Genomic DNA, 24,737 nt, shown 5'->3' on the forward strand with positions numbered 1-24,737 from the left:
GGCGGGGGTGGGAGGGAGTGTTGCTTCTGCAGGCGGGCCGGTTAGTAAGGCATGCAAAATTCTGTTGTTACCTGTAATACCCTAGGGATATGAAAGGGAATTGTTGCTCTAACCTGTGGCACAGTCACCTTGGTGTCTAGAACACCGAGAGAACCCTGGTCACCCTCTGACGAAAGGTCCGATCTGTAGCAGCCTTCTTCAGCGCTCGGTATCCACTTAACACCTTTCCCTGGACTCGAGGGGCCTTTGTGGTCCTGGGGCTGTGGACACATGGGGTTTATTTCTCTCTGGTTTAAGTCCCACTGGGTCAGTTCTGCCCAGAGGCAGCCTCAGGTTGGGGCTTTTGTAAACCAAATAGTGCCATCTACAATGTGTATAAAATGGGATCACTTCTTCATTGTACAAAATTCTCAGACTCCTTGCACAGCCCAGCCTAAAAACGTGGGTTCTGTGTTCTCAAGGTCACTGCAAATGCACTCTGCTAGGCAATAGTTACTCCTCCTTTACCAGCTTAAATGGCTCACTTGACATTAATTCTGCCAATATTCTAAAGACATTTTATTCACAAATCCTTTATTAATATTTACCATGAGTCAGTCATCTTACTTATTTCTTCATTCAACAGATATTTAATGAGTGCCTACTATGTGCTTAGCAGGGCTACTGTGATGGACAAATCAAAGCCCCTTTCCTGTGAAGCCTGCGTGCCAGTGGGGTGGGGTGAGGCAGGCAGACAGTTAAATAATTACAATTAACATGTGATGATAGTTATTCTGAGGAAAATACAGAGTGGTCATGAGTTAACTACCAGTCCACCAGTTGCTTAAATCTTGCATAAGGCAGAACTGCTCAACAGGAATCAGGACCTACTGATTCTTTTTCATTAAAATGTTTCAAAGTTTGGTGGTTTTAATCACCAGCTAGAAGAACCGTTCAAATGATGGACTAATGGATGAAGTCATTTCTTTTCCTAGCAAAACAAGTTCTCAGTTCACAAATATGCAGTATTCCCAAGTTCCTTTCAGTTTGTTGTTTTCGTTTTAAAAGGGGAAAAAGCATTTGTGCTAAATCGCAAACAGGTATTTAATACAGAAAGAATAGAATTGTAACCATGATGCCTGTTGTTCCTTTATAATATTTTTCTTTGAGAAATTCTTTTCCTGTTCTAGCCAAGAATTCTGGGAACATAACCACCTCTGAGCAGTCCCATCTCCTCACCACCCCTCTGTACAATACTTCCTGTATCAGCGTCGTCTTACCTGCCTAGCCAGGCGTCCGCCAACCTGGAATGAGTTTGTCTTGAGTGGAGTGTGCACTACAAGGGGCACTGTCCTTCGTTCAGAACCTGTCAAGTTTCCCTTGCTTTTCTTCATGGCTCACCCAGCTGGTTAGGGTTTGGTACCAAAGAGGTCTAAGCCCATGACCATGATTGTTATTGAACTGTGCCTGACACATGGTCAATATTTGCCGTAGAAAAACCAGGTCTTACTGTGTTGGGAATGAAGCGACTGACTGTTTGTCTTGTAGGTGTGGGCTGGGGAGGCGCAGGTAGCTGTGCCTGTGTCAACAGAGCAGCGCCCGCGTCCAGGAAAAGCGAATTCTTCACAGCTGTTACATGTGTGTGAGAACTCAACTGCCCCATTGAGATACGTGACACAAGTGGTTCTAAGGTCGCCCAGAGCTATCCTGGATATGAGAGTGCGTTCCCCAAAGACCTCTCGACCAAGTCCATTATTGGAGAGGTTTGGGCTAGGGGGCTGGCCTGCAGAGTGGGAGTCCTGGGGAGTCCCATTACATGGTTGTAACACATGCTGGTCATTCTTGTGGGGCTTGCTTCCTCCGATAGAGGAAAAAGTCAGAAGCCCTTTTCAGAGTTGGCTTAAATGGAAGGCAGCTTGGTATTTGCTTTTAAGACCGAAGTGCTTGTCTGCCATTGCCCAGGGAAGGTGCAGATCGCCTGCTGCGTGCTGTCGGTGGGCCTGACGCAGACAGGCGCCTCTGCCTCCGCAGGGGCCTTTTCTGCATCTGCGGTCTGGTAGTGGCCGACTCCAGCTGAGGAACACAAAACCAGAGCGACAGAGATGAAAACTTTACAGACCCTTTGGAGTTTTTTTCCTTCTGAGACTGTTACTGTTTTTTAAATGGTTTTAACTCCCTTTACTTCAGACACATCCAAGTTCCGGCAAAGAGGACAAAAACCACATCACGAAGCCAGCTCAGAAGGTCCTTAGGTTACCTGGTTTCTTGGATTATTGATACCATCCTGTTGCTCCTCAAAAGTTACCTCACTATCCAGTTACCTTTGGTTAGGAGGCTGTCCTTCACACTCCTGCAAACAGTTTTTGGTGTCTCTGTAGTGGTCACAGCTGTCAGATACATAAAGAATAGATGCAGATCTGGGCCTGATAAGATACAGATTCCCTAATGATAGATAGTGCTACGTGGCTTCGAAGTGTGCATACGCAAAAAGCTAAAGGGGAAAAACTGCCTTATGTAAAAATGATTGTCTTAGGAATAAGCAATAAGATTTACAATTTTACAGTTAGAAAAATTTTTACTCCCCAAATGTACATGCCCTCCATTGGGTAAGAGCTATTTGTGGTATTTAAATATGAATAATTCTGTTTACCTTATTACTGTTTCTGTTTTCCTATGGTAATTCAGAGTTGACTCCATCATTGCTACTTGTTTTTGTATATGAGTGTGCTTGTTTGCCAGGCTGTCTGGAGGAGGAAGGTTGGAATGTAAGTCTTTATTTCTTAATCCCTTTAGACATAAGTGAAAATGGACCCTACTTCTTGGTTCTAAGCCAGAGACGCTAGCTCCTTCATTTTCCTCAGGATCATGAATCATGTATTGTAGTATAATTTGCACAGGATTTAAAATATCCACTAACCAATAGGAACATGAAACCTGTAAGAAGCATTTGTTTTACCAGCAAAACTGTGATGCTGCTGTGACCTCCAGCTTGAGGTGCGGACTCCGATGTCCCGGAATGCATTATTTTTATGTCAGCTCTTAATAACTTCGACCTGATTTTTCAGATCCTAAAACTATGAATGCATTCACATCATCCACACGATAAATATCTTTTCATGGTGTTTTGGAAAGTGGAATGGCCTAAGAGGTATTTTGCAGAAGCAGAAACTGTGATAGTCAACACATGAAAAGATGTTTACCTTCAGTGGTCATCTGGGACAGGCATATTAAAATGACTATGAAATATAATTTCACACTTATTAGATTAGCATACATTGAATAGTCTAACAGTATAAGTGTGATGAAAATGAGATGTAGAAACTGCCCCATTTAGAGAACAATGTAGCACTGTCTGGCACAATTAAAACTCAGCATTGGACTCTTAGGTATATGTCCTACAGTATCTCAGATATGTGCATAAGGAAGTATGTATAGGATGTTTATTACAGTACTGTTTGTAATAACAGAAATTAGGGACCGGATAATTAAAATGTTATGTAAGCTTGATAGAACATAACAGCTAAAATGAATGAACCAGAGCTACACACAGCTACAAGGAATGAATCTCTAAAAGACGAGGTTAAATGAAAAAAAAAAAAAAGCCACCAGCGTGATAAAGACAATGTGACACATACTCTTATTACAGATTTTAAAAACCTATGAAACAGTACTAGAATGGGTGTGTGAATCAATGTAGAAGTGTAAACACACGGAGTAGAAGGATCCACACCCAATTCGTGAGATTGGTTGCCTCTTGGGAAGGCAGGGGAGGGGGTGGGCCTGGGCAGGGGTGCAAAGGAGATTTCCTCTGGATCTGTAATATATTTCTAAAATCTGAAGCGGTGTGATGATACGTGTTAATCGTGCTGGTGAGTGTGTAAATTCTATTTTATTAGAGTTTTTGTGTTTAAACAATGTGGTGAAGAAGATCTGTATACCTACGAGAGAATACTCCAGCTCACCATGTGAGGATGGCTGCCCGCTGTTACTGGTGGCCTTTTAACCAGTTATGGCTGGCAGTTGTGGTCATGTCACCCTCAGAGGGCGAGGCAGAGAGTGTCGTTCAGGGGGCTTTATTCAACGTTGTGTAAAACACTGTCGTAGCTGTCAGAACTAGCATCTCCTGCCTGCTTGCACTTGTCACTGGGCCCCACTCTCCGCAGAGTCATACGAGGACTACCTTTGCACGAGGTGTCACTGGGGTGGATGGGCTGGTGGTTCTAACCTCTCAGCCACGAGCAAGTGAGGAAGTTCACCCTGCAAGCACTAGTGAAGACCTTATTGTATTACGGTCACTGAGACCCACCCACGTGCCCCCAGGTGGGTCACCACCACCAGAGTCTCAGCCACGATGAAAAACCTAGAGCATTAATAAGAGCTTCTGTGTCATGACTCCAAAAACAGGTGACCGGCTGCCAGGGTTCTCTGCTACTTTGAGCAAGTTTGATGCCGCCGCTACTCTCAAATTTAGTTCTCTCTGCCCTCCAACAATGGCTGGGAGCTTGGATGAGAGTCTGGGGACCCTTTGCCTGGCGTTTCTCCCATCAGTTTGAGTGAGTGGGAGACCATAGCTACACTCGCCCCCAGTGTGACCTCACGAAGCTGTTGTCTGTAGACAGACACCGCCCCCTGGCGTAAATCAGAAGAAGCTGCACATCTCAGACTCTCAGCTTTCCTCCATGTGGTTATGGAGGTACCGGAGGCCTCTGGAAGGTGTAGGGAGCATCTTCGAGCCTGGAGCATCTCGAGCCTTACAAAGCAACTAGCCCGACCCCTCCACAGCTCCCAGCCCCCAGCAGCATGCCTGCCAGGGCCACCCACAGCTGCTTGACATGTGCCCTCACAGGGATGGGATTACCTTCCAAGGCAACACAAGAAAGTCATTAAAAGTATGAAGACGGGCAACGTGAATATGGCAGAAAGAACACTCGACTTGGATGCTGTGACAGTCTGCTGCCAGACGGCCGAGTGCACTTAAGGCAGATGATCCCTCGTCTTCCCTGTGCTCTCGGAAATGGCTGGGTCACGAAAGTTTCGTTGGCATTGTGTCAGTGCTGACCTCGAGGTTTTCGGAACACTAGCTCGGTTCATCCCCACAGTTAGAAGCCGCCTACGAAGGAAGAGCCATCACGTCCAAAGACACGCAGCTCAGAAACCTCCGGCCTCACTTCCTTGACCCAGCGCTCAAACGGAAGCTAGCATCTGCGGTCACGGGCATTGTGTCGTATGCAACGAACAATATTCGTGATTGTAGGAAATGGAGAAAATATAGAAAAGAACAAAAGAACAAAACTCACCAGAATTTCTGCCACCCAGAAGTAAAACATGTTCACATTTTGATGTTTGGTCTTCCAGACTTTTTTATTATATACACAAGTATGTACATTTATCTTTTTTTTTTTTTTTTTTTCCAAAATTGGTATTTTAACCTGATTTTGTCTCAGCAATATTGTGAGTGCCTTGCTGTGCTCGTAAATAACCAACCCCGTCTTTTTTCACGGCTGCAGCACAGTGTTCCAGTGTCTGGCTATACCGTGATGAATTCGCTTATTCACCTTTCTTTTGTTACCAATGAAGGTTGGTGGTTTCCTCTTTTTCACGGTTCTGAAACCGACACAGCCCACACTCTTGGGTCTTAGCTCTGGACTCCACATCTCCCAGTCGCACGTTTACTACGCTTCTCAAGCCCGAATTTCTCCTGATTCCATTTCTCATTCTCCCCAGACGTTCTTGGCTCCAACTTAACGGATGAAATAGAGGTTAGAGGTTACTAGGTGTAAAACTTTCTAAACTTCCTTTCCTTTTACTTCAGCATTAGTTTTTATCCTCACCCATCTTATTCCTCCGTGGTGTTCCAGAGGAAGACATATCTCTACCCTCTTTCCAGGAATATCGTCTCACCTTCATCTTGATTCAGTGATACTGAATCAGTTGTTTCTAATCTTCTGTGATTATGCATCCTCTGACGTCCCAAAGAGTGGCCTGCATGGTGGGTTTAGGTAGAAATGCGTTTATATGGAAATAGTATTACATAGCATTATGGTTATGCTATGTAATACTATTTAAATAGTATTAATACTATTAAAATATTAATATTAATACTAATAGTATTAATACTATTGAAATAGTATTACATAGCATTCTGGTTATGCTATGTAATACTATTACATAGTTACTCCCTTTTCAGTTCTTTAATCCTCCTGGACTTAGAGACACCAGTTATTCATGGCACAGCAACTAAAGTTTTTAAATTCAAAAAATAATATCAGCGTCTCACCCCCAAAATATTTATGGAATATACTTTATGCTGGGCACTGGGCATTCGGTCTTGACTTCATGATACAGTCTTGCTCAGGTAATGCTTTTGGCCGAGTCATTTAGATAACGATAATGACGACAATAAAATAGCTTTGATTCCCCCCACACACACACTTTTCCCCCCTCTGGCCCCAAAGTCAGGTGGCTCCCAAATCTCATCCTGCTTTTGCTATCAGTGTTATTTGTAACCTTGAACTCAATCACTCAGTAGCTTACTTTTCCTGCTTACAACATAAACATCGTGACTTCATAGCACATGATATTGTGATGAGATAATTATGGAAGGGTTTTTTGTTTGTTTCCTGAGTATTATAAAAGCTTATAATGCTGTTAGTGTAAAATTACTTTGAAAACCTTAAAGGTTTTGAAACTTTTAAAATTTCAATCCCCCAGTGCATTTTAGTCACTTTTCTAATTATAATTACATTGAAAGGGGGTAAAAAAAAAAAAACCCCAGCCATCTGTGGTACTTGTTTTCTTTCCCTGGAGGTAGCACTAGAGAAGATAATGATTTATTTGAGGTGTTGTTCGTCCCACTCGGAAGGAGAATGGATGGTGGTTTTCATCGTGCCTTGAAGGCCCATCTGCTGATGGGTGCGATTCATTAGACAGGAATATGTGGGTGAGTGTGCGCCTGGTAGTCGTGGAGTGATAGCAGAGAAGACTCGTACTCTGGGGGAAAGAAGCAGGATGTGAGCTCGATGACACTGTCACAGTCAGAGACGGCAAACGAGAACAGCCACTCCTGTAGGCGATGCATCGCCGTGAGGAGGTAAGAGCTAAACCATCTTTGACTTCGTCTGACCGTACGACCCGTGCGTGTGGCTCCGGGGTGGAGGACCCAACGTCAGGCTCCGTGCAAAGTTTCAGCGTCACCTTTTAGCCAGCCCTCGTTGTGCCCTTTCCAAAGCGTCGATCATACAGAATCGGAGCCGCCTGCGTCCTCTGTCTCCTTTGCCTTTAGCGAAACTGAGCCTGACCGCGTGTGTTGGAGACGGCGGAAACACTGACTCCGTTTTCTGGAGGCTGCAGAGCCCAGAAGAGCTGCATGTCTCTGACCCTCTGGTGACATCAAGCCGCGCCCCTGTGTGCTCAGCTGTGCGCACACGCACTCAGGATGGGCATGGGAACCTTGTGCGGTGGGAGGAGGGCAGAGAAGAGGAGAGGTGGAAGGCGCCTATTCAGCCTACAGATTGCTGGGAATATTGCTGATGAGTGCACACAATACGGACCAGTTCCATGGCGTTGCGCCCCGCGTTACGGAGCCTTACGGATCAGGTTCCCCGTCTTTGTTTTCCAGCTGCTTTCTACACGTTGTCGCTTCTGCCGAGAACAGCAGCCTCCACGATGAAGCACCCCTCAGATCAGAGGGCCCTTGGAAACATTTCCTCTTTTCCCTAGAACATGGCTTTTCCCAGAACAATCCAGATAAAAATACAGTGTGTTAACACATTTTCAGCGAGCACTCAGGACAGTGCCTGGCCCATAGTTAGCGTGAGAGAAGTGTTTGCTCTTATGAGTGTTACAGTCTCGTCAATTTTCATTCATTCATTCCCTGGTTGAGTGTGTGATGTCACGTATCGAGGCCCTGTGTTATTTGCTTTGAAACCCCAAAGGTGAATCAGAGGGAGATCCTGCCCTCAGTGAGAGTGTATTTCAGTAGGAAAAATAAGACAAGCACAAACATACATAAAATACAGTGAAGATAATGACACCGCCTCGAAGCAGGGTCTAGACGGAGCTTTCACGGGCGAGCAGAAGCAGGACGGGGCATCTGGAGAGGTCAGAGAGGACGGCAGGGCAGTGGGAGGTGGCCTCTGACCTGCATCGTGGAGGATGGGAAAGGTTCAGACACTCACAGCAGGAGGGAGAAGAGAGCTTTCCAGGTGGAGCGATCAGGAGGAACAAAAGCAGAAAAGAGCATATTTAGAGAGAAAATACTATTAGTTTGCCTGGCCAGCTCGAAGGCTGTCCATTTGTGCATTTACCAGGACATAGTTTCGCATCATCTCCTGAGTTCCCTTGCCCTGTTTTTTTTTTTTTTTTTTCCATTTCTTTACCCATCCATTGAATTTCAGCAGATCATAATCAGGAGGGGCAGTTATTAAAACAGACGCAAGTGGCTTAGTAATTATAGCTGCCGCTAGATGTGTTATCTGTCTGCTCTTATAATTATTAAGGTTTCTATTTTTATAAGCTGATTGCCTCTTGTTCTAAAACTTCCTTAATAGTATGCAAATAGGGGCCAGGGAGCAATATAAATCTAGAAACATGTTTTCCTTTGCACTTTACAATAAATCACCCACACAGACTGACCTGTGGCAGCTTTGTACATCTCGAGAGGCCCACAGCCCTTCTGCTCAAAATAAATCGGGGCTGCTTTATGTCCTGCAGCCTTACCGAGACTGGAAAAATCACATCTTGGGTTTTACATTAGCTTTCTGTTATGACACACACAATGTCATGACTTCTTTTTTCTTTCCCTGACAGTAATTCCATCATCTGCTTGTGATAAATTACTCTGCCTTTGGCACTTTAGCTTATCCGCTTAACAGCTGAATATGCCCCAAAAGGATGGCGCTGGGAGGCCGCTGAAGAGTAGAGATAAAGCTGTTGGCAAGTCTGTCCACCTTTTTTGTGCCTCAGTCAACACATCCATGCAGTGGGGTGTTATTCTATGCTGCAGAGAAATCACACACTTTGTATTTTCTAGACGCTTATTCTGTTGAAAGGTCTTTTAAGACATCAAGTTCTAAGCTAATAGGGATAATTTCTTAAAATAAGATTGTCTCACTGTGGAGAAGACTAATCTCCATTTTCTTAATACATTTTCATCTTGAAATCATCATCTAACAATGAGAGCTAATATAAATGGAAATCCACAGCATAAAAAGTCTGCATCGGGCTCAACAGCTTATAAGCCCAGTTGTGAGTAGCTAGAAGCCCCACAATCGTCAGAGACAAATGACATAGGTGCTTAATACATATTTCTTAAATGAATGAGTGAAATATTTTTTCTTTGGGGAGACAACTATATTTAGATTAAACAATGATTAAGTACAGCTCAAGCTTATAAAGTGAATATCTATTCCTGGGATTTTGAATTTCTTTAAATCGTATTACAAGCGGTACAGGATATTTTAAAATAGTACCTACTCAAGTACTTATTATGCTTACCTGCTTTAATAAAGCATTCTTGTTCTCATGTATATATGTGTGCGCATACAGATTTCTGAGACATTTAACTATGTCACAAAAAGTTTTCTTGTTTAGGTCGTAAATCCAAGGCTGAAATACTCCTAGACCCTGGTGACTGCTTACCTGAACTGAGGGTTGAGGAGAAAATAATTGGAACGTTAGTCTTCTAAATCAGAGCCAGTAACATCCTCCCCCACCCGTCCAGTGTCGAACCAGCCACGCGCAGTGTCCTCAGCATCAGACAGGTCTCACATGTAGAGGAAAATGCTCGGAAAAATGTCTCAGGCACTTTACAAGTGGGGCTGCTGCTGACTGTGTTAGCGGTTAGGTCGGGAAGCTTCCTTCTAACATTTTTCTCCCTTGTTTCTGAGGTGTCTTATACCTGTGGTTTGTAAAAACACCAAAGCCAGAAAGCGAACTTTAGATGGTTTTGTGTGTTTGCTCCTGCAGCTCTACGTGGCCACAGAAGCCATCCTCATCACACTGGTCGGGGCCACGCCGTCGTACCACTGGGACCTGGCAGAGCTCCACCCCAATCAGAGTCACGGCAACCAGTCGGCCGGTGGAGACCAGGCCCTCGGGGCCTGGCTCCTGACAGCCAACGGCAGCGAGATCCACAAGCACGTGCATTTCAGCGGCGGCTTCACCTCCATCGCCTCCGAGGTAACCCCGGGAATGGGGACCAGTGAAGCAGAAATAGGCCATTCTGATGACTAAGTGGGCACTTCTCCTTGTCCAGGTGGAACCACCTTTTTGTCTTGTTGATTTAAATTTCAGCCACACCTTCAAATAACTTTCATTTTGAGAATTAAAGGAGACTCTCCTATGAAAACACATTATTTTTTCTTCCTACTATAAATGGGAGAAGCATGAGTCTTACCAGATCAGTTAGATGAAGTAAGATACAAACTCCAAAAGAGCCGCACTTTGGTTACAGCGTCCTTTTTAAAAGTGAGTTAAAACTTCCATGTTTCTTTATTACAGATGCAAAAATTAACAGAGTTAGAAGAGAGAGAAATGTAATGAGCCACCTGTAACATCCACGGTTCCTGTCTAAGTCCATGTGTAGGCCACGTGGGGGGCCTCGGCTGGACAATATCAAGTATAAACGGTACCATCTCGTGTTACTTTCAAGGGGGCTTTGCTAGCCAAGAAGGTTCTGGTGAGGACAGTACCTTCTGAGTCAGCCAGAGGTAGATAAGTGGAAGGCACTCAGCATGGTGAAGAAAAAGCCTGGGAGGCGAGGGCCAAGCTCACGCTCAGCTGGAGAGCACACGTACTGGTTCTTAAGATGCCATGTCCTTTGCCTGCTCCCTGATCGCTATCCGTTGGCCCACTGCCCCTCTGGAAGTCCCCCCATTCAAATATATACATAGATATATATTTTTTTTTTCCCAAAAATTTTTTGAGTTTTTATCATGAAAGTGTATTGGATTTTGTCATGTACATCAATATGCATGTTTTCTGCATCAATTGCAATGATCGTTTGATTTTTTTTTTTTCTTTTTTACCTTCTAATAGGGTGGATTGTACAGGTCGATTTTCAAGTGTTGAACCGGGCTTGCGTCTCTGGGTGGCACATGATTCTTTTCAGATATCGCTGAATTCTACTTGCTAATATTTCATTAAGGGTTTCGGATTCTATATTCGTGATGGATTTTAGTCTGTAGTTTTCTTTTTTTTTTAATACTTCCTTTTTCTGGATCTGGCATCAGGGTAACACTAGCTTCAAAAAATAAGTGTTTCTATTGTCTGGAAGAGATTGTGTAGAATTGGTGTTACTTTAAAGGTTTTATAGAATTTCCATTGAAATCATCTCAGTCTGTAGAGTTCTTTTAGGGGAGTTTAAAAATGATTAATTCACTTTCCTTAATAGTTATAAGGCGATTTAAATGATCTGTTTGTATTGTGAGTTGTGGCAGCTGTACTTTTTCAAAGAATTGGCCTATTTCATCTAAGCTGTGAATTTATATGTGTAGAATTGTTCATAGTGCTACTTACTATCCTTGTGATGTCTTTGGAGTCCCAAGATTATATCTCCTCTTTTATTACCTGATATTGGTAATTCACGTCTTCTCTCTTATTTAATTATTTGTCTGTCATTATAGAGGTTTGCCAATTTTATTGATCTTTTGAAAGGACCAGCATTTGGTTGAATTGCTTGTTCTCTGTTGTTTTTCCATTTTCGATTTTATTGATTAATGCTCTTTATTATTTCCTTCCTTCTGCTTACTTTGCGTTTATTTTTCTTTTTCCTTCCTTAGGTTCTTGAGGTGGTAGCTTAAATTATTAAGAGTCTTTCTCTATGCAAATATAAGCATTTAGTACAATACATTCCCCTCTCAGGATGGTGTTAGCTGTGTCCCACAAATATTGATACGTTGTATTTTCATTTTTATTTAGCTCAGTGTATTTTTTTCCTCTTAAAAACTTCCTCTTTGACCCATGGATTATTTAGAAGTACGTTGTTTAGTTTCTTGGTATTTGTAGATTTTCCTGTTAACTTTGTCTTTTGGATTTCTAGTTTGATTTTATTGTGGTCAGTGGATGCACTCTGTATGATTTCCCTCCTTTTAAATGTGCCGCGTTTTCTTCTATGGACAGGATATGGTCTCTCTTGGTATATGACCCATTGGCCCTTGAACCAATGTGCGTTTTGCTGCTGTAGAGTGGAGTGTTATATACATATGATTTATATCCTATTGGTGAAGGTGTTTTTGAGTTCTTCTATATCTTTGCTGATTTCCTCTAGTTGTCCTGCAGATTTTTGAGAGAGGAGTGTCCATGTCTTTCTTTTTTTGAGGACTTTTAATGACCAAAACAAAAAAAAGATCTAAAACCGCAACTTCTGGGAGAACCATTTGTTCTTGCCAGTCTTGTACCTCTCTTCGAACTTGACCTTGGCCTCCTGTCAGGCCTTGCATTTCAGAGCAAGGTCTCTAAAGACGTCTTTGTGGCTGACAGTTTTGTCCAGGGGGATATCCACAGAGTACCTTGTGGACACGAGGTGATTCTAGTTACAAACTTTCACAAAAGACTTGATCTTTGACCTCTTGGCAATTTTCCTCTTGCCCAAGGTGGCTGTCACTTTGCTGGAACAACCGTCAGTTCCAGCCACCAGATCATGGCCCTCGGGGCAGTCGGAGGTGCTGTCATCTGTGTTCTTCACAGTGACCGCTTTGCGTCCGGCGCAGCCTCTGGCTCGGACCAGCACCCCCTTCCCGGGTGTCATAAACTTGCCCGTTTCGGCAGCAGCAGAAGCCAGTGTTTGTGTCTTTAATTATAATTGCAGATTTGTCGACGTCTCCTTTCGCTCTTCGCAGATTTTGCTTCTGTTGTTTGGTGTATACATATTGTGGTTGCTATGTCTTTTTGGTGGATCGACCTTTTCATCATTTTATAATGTCCCTGTCTGTCCCCGGTAATTTCCTTTGTTCAAAAATGTACTTAATCTGATTGCCACCCTTGTTTTCTGGCATTAATGTTAGCGTGATATAGATTTTTATCTCCTTTTACTTTCAACTTGCCTATGTCATTATATGCGAAGTCTGTCTCTTGTAGACAGTGTGTAATTGGGTCAGGTTTGAAATTTCCTCTGCCAGGCTCAGTCTTCGTGTATTGAGCTGATCTACACTTAATATAATTATTTGTGTGTTAGGGCATACCTCTTCCATTTTATTTATTTTATTTTCTATTTGTTCTCTCTTATTTCTCTCATTTTTCCCCTCTTCCTGTAGGTTACTAGGACATTTTTTAGAATTCCATTTTGACTTATCTGTAGTGTTTTTGAATGTATCTCTTTGTATAGCTTTTTTAGTAATTGTTCTTAGCATTACATTATATATACATAACTTATCACGGTCTACTGATATCGTCAAATCACTAGTTTGAGTGACATACAGAAACTACCTCACTTTAATTACTTTGCCTTCCCTGTTTATAGTATAATTATCTTAAACATTTTCCTACATACTTTTAGAACCACATTACATGGAATACATTAAAATACAATTAGAATACATTAAAAAAATAAAAGGTTATGCCCATTATCCAGAGGTAGAAAGACAAATACCATGTGATTTCACTTATATGTAGAATCTAAAAAATAAAAATAAAACAAATGAACAAACAAAACGAAAATAGCATCATAGATGCAGAGGACAAACCGATGGGCCAGAAGGGACAGAGTTAGGCCAGTGAGTGAAAAAGGTGAAGAGAGAATAAGAAGCAGAAACTTTCAGTTATTAAATGTCACAGGGATGTAATGTACAGCGTAGTCAATATCGTAATAACTTTGTCGGCGACGGATGATTACTAGACATCGTGGTGATCACATCGTCGGGTATATAAATGTCGAATCACTGTGCCGTACGCCTGAAACTAATAGAATATTGCATGTCAACTATACTTTAAAACAGACAAAAGAAGGCAAAAAAAAGTACAACTTGGAAAAAAGAATCGTCAAGGCCAAATAAACTTACAGGTTTCCTGAGATGACAAAAAATAACAAAGGAGAATTGAGTAAAATGAACCACTCCCATGCTCGTCCCGTTAGGAACTCAGCAGCCTGCTGCCCTGTTCATAGTATCACCCACACGCGTTCAGGGAGATCCAGGAAGAGGCTCGTCCGCTTTACGCTTTTGGAGCAGAATCTCATGTTTTCCCTGAAGTCGTTTTCTTCCAAGGCACAAATGAAGCGTCCACTGTGTGCCCCACCTCCACCGCTCAGAACGTGTGCATGACCCGCCTCTACTTCTCAGAGTGTGTGTGTGACACCAGTTCACGCACGCTCGTGCCTCGGACATTGGAGCCTTGTGTGGGGGGTGGGTGTGGACCAAGTCCTGGAGTGATTTGGAGCGGGTGGTATGGGTGGCTTCCAGGTCTCCTGCTGCCGCTACCAAAATGACAAGAGTCAGCGGAGAAGCAGCAGCAGAGGGAAGAAAGATGAGAACGGTGGAGGAGCCCCGGCCAGGCTCAGCAGTGCCAGGCAGGATGGCAGCGTTAGCCACTTTGCAGCCTGGGGCCGGGCTTTCAGAGCTGCCGGTTGAGTCCACCTTTGCAACAGCGGAGTGCAGTCCCAAACCAAACCCTCTACTCTGTTTCTTAACCTTCCTTCAGTTTTGATGACCTCTCTAGTTTTTCAGTTGCTCCTCCAAATCTCCGAAGTGATGATATTGAAACTGAACTTGTCAATAAGTTGGTAAATATCCTTGATATACAATCCGTGGTACACAGGGAATACGTGGTTCTTATTGGCATTGTGTGGTGTGAAACGAGAGTTAAAAGCACGAGTGTAAAGTCTTGCTGACCTCTTGTATACAACTCATGAAAATAAACATCAAGATAGAGTCCGCAGGACTTTACAGTTGAAGGAGAGTGTGTTAAAAATACACATTGTGTAGCTCTCACCTTGCACCTTATTACATTCAGGTCAGGCCTCGCAGACGTATTCATGGAGCGTTTGGGGGAGGGTGAATAACAGGTTATGTAGACATGATTAACTTGGTATTAATGTAAAAAAAAAAAAAAAAACCCTCTGACCTAGAGTCTTGACTATTTTAAAATGAGCTGATAGGCATTGGACTGAATTTATGTAGCAAATTGCTGTCTGCCGTATTCAAATTATTCCCTGAGCTCTGACTCTTTCAGAAAGCACCAACTATCACAGAGACGTATAATTATCATGCTTAATTAATGTTTGCAACCAAAAAGAGTAAGGTTGGAACCTTTAATATCATTGTAGGCATTGAACAACTGAAATTGACTTATTATTATCTTGAGATTAATATATTTTCCCCAAGCTATACCCTGGGGTCAAAAGACAGAATATTAAAACTATTTGAAAAATTCACTGCAATAATTGCTTTAGGGGCTAATTTTTTTTTTAATGTCTTGCTTCCTTATGCCTATACTGCTGATTGTTATAGTCTGCACACTTCACCCATTAAGTGGTAATTCAGAGTGACAACTACACTGAAATGAAGCCAGTTAGTTAATCACCATGAAACTGTTCCTGAAATACCCTGTCCAAGCACCCCTTAGTCACAGAAGGTCTCTGGTCACCTGACTTCCTCCCAAAGGGAGGTTTTCCTGTCCAAAGCTATAAATATTGTTATGGGAAATACAGGACAGTGGGGGCAGGGGTAGCTGAAGTTGGGTTCATTGGGTTGGAATCGTTATCAGAACGGTTCGGAACTTTCCACAGGGCGTTTCCCAGGTCGCCGTGGGTGCAGAGGCCGGGGGGACATGCGGCGGGGTGTGGGCGCTGCTGTGTGTTCCCACTCTGCAGCCCTGCAGCTCTGATGCCGGGCGTCTGCGTCCGGCCGTGGCGCTTGTGATGGGACTTGGTTTTTACCGCAGCGAGACTTCAGGCCACAAGGTGCTCGGCTGGTGAGCGCGTGCCCCGCCTTGTCTGCCTGCGTTGGTGGCCCGCCCCGACGGCCGGGGGAGCTGGCTTAGTCTTTCTTCTTTGTTCCTTAGGATCAGGCAGGACAGCCATGGGGTCAGCTCGCCTTCCAGGGAACTCCGAGCCGGGCCTGGTGATGTACACTGGGCCCCTGAACAGCTCCGCCTTTCCGGAGAGACACGGCAGTTAGGCGAGGGGCTGAGGTGCCACTCGGGCCTGCCACGGCCCCTGCCTGACTTACGGGCTCATTGCTGTTGCGTGTGTCATTCACGGCCGAGTTCTTGGCCCCGCCCACTCCTCCGAGCGTCTCTCTGGGGGGGACCAAATGGAGCAGGGACCGCATGGCTTCCGTCGCTCGGGCTGTGGGAAGCGTGTGTCGGTGGCACAGGTTTTGCCTTCACAGCTTTTCCATCCAGGTTTCCAGAAAACCGCCACGGTTGTCTTTCCTCCTTTTTTTTTTTTTTTTTTCCTTCTTCCTTTTCTTTCTCACGAATGTAGAGGCTAAAAATAAAACCAAAGTATTCCGTATGTCCGATTGGCGATAGGAAGAAGAAAAACCCCTCAAACGCCAAACCTACCTCACACTCCCTCTGATGAGAATGCCGTTCGGTGGCTCCAAGGAGAAAATAACCAGTTAGCTAGTTCCCTGCGTGTCCCTAAACTTACAGCTTGATGCTGGAAGTCATGACGTTGAGATATCGTCTATGAAGATGCCTGTAAAACTGCAGCAGTCACTCTTAGTACGTAAATAATTCATCAGATATTCAACTAGTCCTGGCACTGTCAGGTAAGCACTTGATGTGCACCGATGCCCTTAAGAAGCTCACAGCATCGCAGGAGACGAGACACAAATACTTCCCCATTCGTCATATTAGAAGCGGGCATGGAGAACAACGTGGCAAAAAGGAGAGAGTGGTCAGCTTTTCTCCAGTGAATCAGGCAGGACTTCAGGGGAGAGGAGCTGCTTAAGGTGTGTCATGGTGAATGGGGGCTCACCAGGGGAGGAGCTGAGGCCGGGGTGGGTGTGGAGGGAAAGGTCACGGCCTGTACCAGAGTAGCCGGTTCCCAGCAGCGCCAGGCTTCTTGGCAATTGTGGAGTGAGGAATGTTTGTTTTCCCTTGGGGAGCTGAGCCCTCCCCTGGCAGCTCCGGGGCTGTGGTTCGACATGATGCATGTGGGTGATGCACAGTCATTCCCTTTCTGTGCCAAAACGAGGGCAGGCGGGGGACAGCCCCCCTGGGGAGAGAGAGGACCCATGCTCAGAAAGGCTTGGGATGAAAGTTCTCTATTTACCACTCACTGCCCCTTCCATTAGCATGGCCTGTGGTGCTGGTGCGTTTGTCAACATGTTTCTCAACTCTTGTTCTAAGAAATGTCACCTTACATTAGAGGGGAGAAAAAAAGAGTGGGTGGCTCAGGTATGAGGAGAAAACAGAGCAGAGACGAACAAATCTGTGACAAGGACAGAGCGAGTGAGAAGTGGCTCAGGGCAGAGGCGGGTATGGGCCTTAAATTCTCGGGGTTCTTGCTTTTCAGTCTTCCCGATGTTCGTGACCAACTTAAGAAACATCTCATGATTTGTGGTCTAGCCCAGTGGAGAAGGATGAGGCAGCACCCTCCCTATTCAGCAGAGGAAAGACAGGAAAGCCACCTGGGGATGGTTTATCTGTGTCACCAGGATGTCATATAGACAAAAAGCAAATGGTAAAAGCTCAATTCAAACATAGAAATTTTATCAAGTATTCGTATCTACAACATACACTGCAGAACAAAATAAATCACACAAAAAAGACCACTTTAGGAGTTGGTTTTAAAATACATTATTCTCTGCGTCTCACCCCCAGCCTTCTCCCCGTGTTTCCCAAGCCCAGCTCACCTTCACTTCCGGTCTGGCGTGGAACCTTCCTTTTCTTCCTTCTCTCTACCAGCTCCCGGTTCTGTTACCCTAAGCCACAGGCCCTCCTCGGTTCTGTTATTCCTCCTAGCATTCGGTTGTTTTTTTCATAGCTTCCTGAATGGAACGCATACTAAGGGTTAAAAAATAGAAAGTCTTTACCCTGCATATTGTAATTTCTGCGTTTTTGGTTTAACACACTCAAATATAATACTCTATCACTCGGTTTTTTCATAGCTTCCTGAATGGAACACATACTAAAATAGAAAGTCTTTACCCTGCATATTGTAATTCCTGCGTTTTAGGTTTAACACACTCAAATATAATACTCTATCACTCGTTCACTCCAGAGTCCTAGGACTGGACTGATTCCAGCGTGTAGGACTTGGAGAAGGAGATTTTGAGACACATGTCTTGACACCAGATCCGGCCTCCACCCCTTAGTCTGGTGTGATCATGTCTGGGCTACAGTTGTATTATATATAAATCGGGAATGATAATAACGATCTACCTATTCTCAAAGGTGATCGTTGGAATTAGAGGAGAATATTATGCAAAAGTTGGTTGGTTATTAATTATCTGGTTAAAGGTTTGGGATGAAGGGTCTCTATTTACCACTTTACTACAGCTTTCTTATTGGACATGTCTTTGATATATATTTTTATTACTCAGATACTAATTTACTTTTAGGATTATATAAGCACGCAGTCCATTTTAAAACAGTAATTTAATTTTCCACATTATCATTTCTGCCACATCAGAAAAATGATTGATTATGTTTATGACATTTCATAAAGCTTAAGTTTTGATGATTTTAAGACACCTTTTCTTAACTTCCTGTAACACTTCAAGTCTTACTCAGTCTGTGGTTGCTCTAACACATGCTGGTGGCTTCAGATAATACCTCTTTGGAAGCCTCAGCCCAGGTCTCTATATCCAGCTCGAACCCGCGCTGTTCTCTGAGGCCCCGTCGAGTCCACTGCCCTGCTCGCTGGGATGGCCTTCAACGCCCACACCCGTATCTGCTACCTGTGTTCCAGCCCCCTTGCTTGCCATGCACCAATATGTACCCCTTTGTGGGAGGTGCCCTTTGGTCTCGTCCTCTAAGCAGTAAGAATTCAAACAGTAAACAAAAAAAGCTCCCAGATGCTTCCTTAATGCCCAGGTGGTAGAAACTGCCTTACCTGCTTCACGACTCTTGCCTGCCCTCTTTCCTCCTTAAGAGCTGGAAGGCTCTGCGTGGCCCTGGCTCTGTACTCACACTGGTATTTGCCACATTTATATTCCTTTCATCTTTTATTTTCTAGGCACCTGCTGTTGTTGTCGGGCCCCCGTTGTGCCTGAGTCCAGTGCTTTCATTGCTAGGCCCCTCAAATCCTTTTTGAAAATGCAGTATCGTAAGTGAACTTATGAACTGTATCTAGTGATTTTTAAATTTTTTAATCGTTCAATTACAGTTGACGTTCAGTATTATTTTATTTTAGTTTCAGGTGTATAACATAGCGGTTAGACATTTGTATAATTTATGAAGCAATAACCCCGATTAGTCGAGTACCCATCTGACATCATACATAGTTTCCTACGCCGTACTTCACATCCCCATGACTATTTTGTAACTACCAGTTCGTACTTCTTAATCCCTTCACCTTCTCACCCAGCCCCCCAACTTCCCTCCCATCTGGCAAATAACAGTTTGTTCTCAGTAACTGTGAGTCTATTTCTCTTTTGTTTGTTCATTTATTTTGTTCTTTAGATTCTACATATGAGTCAAGTCATTTGGTGTTTGTCTTTCTCTGTCTGACTTACGTCACTTAGCATAATACCCTGTAGTCCATCCATGTTGTCTCAGATGGTAAAATTTCACTGCTTTTTATGGCTGAGTACTATTCAATTGTATATATCTACCACTTTTTCTTTATCCAGTCATCTATTGATGGACACTTAGGTTGCTTCCATATCTTGGTTATTGTAAATAATGCTGCAGTGAACATAGGGGTGCATAGATCTTTCAAATTAGTGTTTTGGATTTCTTTGGATAAATACCCAGAAGTGGAATTGCTGGGTCATAAGGTAGTTCTGTTTTAATTTTTGAGTAACCTCCATACTGTTTTTCCATAGTGGCTGCACCAGCATGCAATCCCACCAACAGGGCACGAGTGTTCCCTTTTCTTCATATGCTAGCCAACACTCGTTGTTTATTGTCTTATTGATCAATAGCCATTCTGACAGGTGTGAGGTGATCTCTCATTGTGGTTTGAATTTGCATATCTCTGATGATTAGTGACATTGAGCATCTTTTCATATGTCTGTTGGCCATCTGTATGTCTTCTTTGGAGAAATGCTTACCCAGGTCCTCTGCTCATCTTTTAATTGGATTATTTGTTTGTTTGTTTGGTTGGTTGGTTTTTGGCATTGTGTTGTATGAGTTCTTTATAAATTTTGCACGTTAACCCCTTATCAAATGTATCGTTGGTGAATAGCTTCTCCCATTCATTCAGTAGGTTGTTTTTTTGTTTCATCGATGGTTTCCTTTGCTGTGCAAAAACTTTGTAGTTTGATGTAGTCTCATTTGTTTATTTTTTCTTTCATTTCCTTTGCCCAAGGAGATATATCCAAAAAAAAAAAAAATGTTACTAAGAGCAATGTCAGCAAGTTTACTGCCTATGTTTTCTTCTAGGAGTTTTATGGTTTTGGGTCTTAACATTGTACGTCTTTAATCCATTTTGAGTTTATTCTTATGTATGGTGTAAGGAAAAAACTAAACCAAAAAGAAATTTAGCTAGGTCAACCTGAGAGACTAAAAATATTTTGTCTTTATGTTCTTCCTTTTCTGTTAATGTATGGGAAAAGAAGATTTCTTGCCTTTTCAATTTGCAAGTGATTTTTCAATTTGAAATGAATTGGTATAGAAAAGAATATTCATTCTGTAGCTTTACAATTTGGCTTGTCACTTAAAAAAATTATAGGAGAATTATCACTTTAATAATCTTGAGCCAATTGAGGGTTTGAGTGACTTATAAATTTATGATTTTTAAAATTTAAAGCCTCATAAAAAACACATTTTTCAAGAATGTCACCCTCATCAGATTTATTACAGTTTAATTTCTTATGTCCTGGTGATACGCTGGTTTGGATTTTACCTTGGTACTAAATATTGACCAAAAGGGCATGAAAATAAGCTAGCAATTAAGTCTAGTTTGATGGGTGACATCTTTCCAGACCTTTGAAAACAAGTTATGCCAGTACATTTTCTCAAACGCTGTAGGATCATTCCCTTAATACATCTTGTTCGAGCTTTGACAAAATGAAACTCTTTGGTTCACATAGCAGGTATGTGATAAGTATGTAAATTATATTGGAAAAGTTTTTAAAATCGAAAACCAAACCACACATTTAAATCAACATCCCACATGTTAGGGAAGGGGGGACATGGAAGGGTGAACACATTGTCCTGAGTCCTCGAGTTGGCCTTTCTGAGTGCCCTACCCAATTGACGTAGATCTGTCAGGGACAACACCTGGGTTCCAGCTGCACATTCCCAATGTGCTTTCTTAAAACCTGGCAATGCCTTTTAATTTGTCTATCGGTGCCTGAATATATGCCAGGAGAAACATGGAAATGCATTAGCCCAGCCAGCGCTGACCTGAAGAAAAATTCCTAGAAATTACTTTGACGCTGGAACTGGCAGCCTGAGAATCAGAATTTGGAATTTGCCGTCGAACCTCCCTTGGCCCGCTTCTCCCCAAAACTGCCATCCCAGCGGAGAGCTGTGCGGTTGTCGGAAGGATGGTATCGGAGCCTTTTTGATGGATTTGAGAAGTCCTGCAAATGTGGTCAACAGAATTGTTGGTTATGGAGCAGCCACATTAACCCCTCCTTGTGGATTAAGCACAAGACAGACCAGCGTGAGCCTAACCGTCATGGCCATACGAGCCAACGAGCAGAGAAGGTGCAGGATGAGCAAGGCTGAAGTCGCCGGCCAGATCTGAAAGGAACGACAACACCGAGAGAAACACTTGGAACATGACAACTGTAAGAGCTCAAAGGCACCTTCAGCCCGGCCTGGCAGCGCTGCAGCATGTCCCTTGAATGGGCCATGTCCCATTCCTGAGGGCGTCCTGCGTGACAGCTTCTTCCTTAGACTTCAGCACCCCTCCACTTCCACTCCCTTCGACTGTCGACCCACTTGATGTTTTCAAAGAAAAAGAACGAAGCAGCCGGGCAGTCGGAGCTCCCTCACGGGCTCCATCACGGGCTCCCTCACGGGCTGCCGCAGCCCAGCGCTGCCTCCCGCCCTCCCCTCTGGGAAAGGCGGCCTCCCCACTCCGCACGGCCAAGCCCGCCCCTTCCTGCTTCTCTCCTGCAGGAGTATCCTCTCTACCGACCGGATCACTCTCATCAACACCACACGTGTTAAAAAACACACCAGTGACCCTCGACCCCACATACCTGTCAAATCTGTCCCACTTCTTGGCGCCTCTTCACAGAAAATCTTGTGGAAACCATGTGGTGCACATCTGCCGCCTGCAATGCCTCAGCCTTCTCCAGTCTGACTTCCGTTCTCGTTCTACTGAAATTGCCATTTTAAGTGTCCATTTTGTTTCCAAATATAACTGCATGTCTCTGTTCTCACCTCACTTGACCTCGACGGCAGAATTGGGCATACTGGACCACCCCTTCCTCCCTGAGTCAGATTTCCTGTTGTAGTGTTTGTGACACCACACTCCCCCACGTGTGTTTGCCCTGTCTGCTTCTGAGTTATCTGTAATGGTTCTCTTCTGCTCAGCCCCTGAATGTGGAAGTGGCCTGGCCTCGTGTCCTGGGCCCCTGTCCTGGGCCACCTGCCTTATCTGTTTGTTCATAAGCCCTCATGTCCTCTCCCTTGAGCTCAAGACTCATCCAGATGCTCGTGTGGCATCTCCATCCCTGCACGTCCAAACAGAACTCTTACTCTCCCGCCATGTACCTGATGCCTCCTGGCCACCTTCTCCATCTCAATACCTGTCACCACTGTCCACAGAGTGGCTCTAGTTAAAAACTCAGGTGTAATCTTTGACCTTCCCTCTCTCTCCTCCCTCTCCACATCTCATTCATCAGCAAGTCCTGCCAGCTCTGCCTTCAGAATTCACCCCAAGTCTGTGTGATTCTCTCCGTGAGCATTGCTCCCATTCTGGTCCAAGCTGCCATTATCTCTTGTTGCAGCAGCCCCCGTGCTCCCACTTTTCCTGTTAATGCATGTCCTAAGAGTGAGCGTTAGAAACATTATCCAGGATCTCAGCGTCTTCTCTGCACTAGAATAAAACGCCAGCTCCTTATCATGGCTCAGGGTCCTGCACGACCTGATGCTGCCCCCCTCACCAGCCTCGTTTCGTGCCATCTCCAGTAGAGACACATGATGTGTCTTCACCTGAGGACCATTGCACTTATTCTTATGGTCACTTCCTCATCGTTCAGGTCACAAATGTCACCTCCCCAGAGAAGCCTTTTCTGAATACCTTTGAGAGGTTCCCTCCCAGTCTCTCCCTATGTGTTTACTGGTTTAATGTCTGTCCTGCTCCACTGTGGGCAGGGACCATGTCTAGATCATTGACATCTATATTCCCGGTGTTTAGAATTGTTATTAACCCCTAGGAGAAACTAATCAAACATTTACTGAATATTTGAATATTTATTGAATGTTTATTCTATAAATATTGACTATGAAAAAGGAATATTTATTGAATATTTGAATTTATTGAATATTCAAATATCGAATATGAAAAAGGTCTGAAGCATAGTTCATTTTTTGTCGTATCGTTTCCATTACTCTCCTAATTTACATTATGACTGCCACCAAGAGCAGTAACTTCCTGATTACTGGTTCTGCAGGCAATGACACCCTACTTTACTATTTCAGATCTATGAAGGGCTAAGAAAACCAGTTAATTAACCTTGTTAACATTGCATGTGAAGAACAGGAGAGTTTAGAAGTAAAGTACAGCATTCAGAAGGGGCCATTATCTTGTTTATTGTCCAATGCCTGAATTTCGTTGTTGTTGTTGCACAGAGATGTGTAGAAGCTGTTTTGTCAACACAAGAGGAAGAGAGAAGTTAGATCGCTTTGGGCCATAATGACTGGTCCTGGAGGTGTGGGAAGGGAGGGGTCTGAAAGGTGAGGAAGAGACAGGATGACGGAGAGAGGGGCGCCTTTGCAAGCTTCCCGGAAGGGGCTTTCCACGACCGTCTTTGCCAACTCTAGGAAAGGCAGAAAGGGGAAAAGTGGGCATTCTCTTGATGCTCTGAGGTTACCTCTGCAACCCAGGTTGACTTATAACCAAAGATCATCTTACCACATCACTAGACAGGGCTTTAGGTAATGGCATTCCTTCTTGGGTTAGATTAATTTGCTAGAGCAGCTCACAGAACTCAGGACGTTTTACTTACTAGATCACTGGTTTATTATAAAAGGATATAACTCATAAACGGCCAGATGGAAGAGGCAGGGCGAGGTGTGTGAGAAGGGACCCAGAGCCTCCACGCCCTCCCTGGGCGTGCCACCCTCCCACGTGTCCGCCAGGCTGGAAGCTCTCTGACCCCCATCCTTTGGCATTTTATAGAGGCTTCATTACATAGGCATGATTGATTAAATTATTGACCATTAGTGATTGGTTCAGTCTCCAGTCCCTCTCCCTCCCGGAGGAGGCCGAGGGCTTAGGGCTGAAAGTTCCAACCCTCTAATCATGCGGTTGGTTCCCCTGGCAACCAGCCGCCACGTAAGAGGCTTTCCAGAAGTCACCTCATGAACATATATTCAGGTGTGATTGAAACTTATAACAAGATGCCCCTTTTCACCTTTGTTCCTCTGAAGCTGGTTTAGGAACGAGGCACAAAACTAAATATTGTAACAAAAGATGCTCCAATGGCTCTTGCATAGGAAATTACCAGGGGTTCAGGAGCTAAGTG

At 43.9% G+C, this 24,737-nt stretch overlaps 1 protein-coding gene and 1 pseudogene across 1 annotated transcript in view; one reads left to right on the forward strand and one right to left on the reverse strand.

Annotated features, from left to right (window-relative positions):
- SLC22A15 (solute carrier family 22 member 15) overlaps positions 1–24,737 on the forward strand; it is a 129,776-nt gene that overhangs the window by 71,771 nt on the left and 33,268 nt on the right. Inside the window, 2 exon segments of the mRNA XM_015595400.2 lie at positions 1,942–2,035; positions 9,867–10,158. Of these exon segments, the coding sequence (XP_015450886.1) occupies positions 1,942–2,035; positions 9,867–10,158 (386 nt within the window).
- LOC102888111 lies at positions 11,719–12,747 on the reverse strand (annotated as a pseudogene).

Source organism: Pteropus alecto, unplaced genomic scaffold, assembly GCF_000325575.1.
Source record: "Pteropus alecto unplaced genomic scaffold, ASM32557v1 scaffold106, whole genome shotgun sequence".
In the NCBI taxonomy this organism is placed as follows: domain Eukaryota; kingdom Metazoa; phylum Chordata; class Mammalia; order Chiroptera; family Pteropodidae; genus Pteropus; species Pteropus alecto.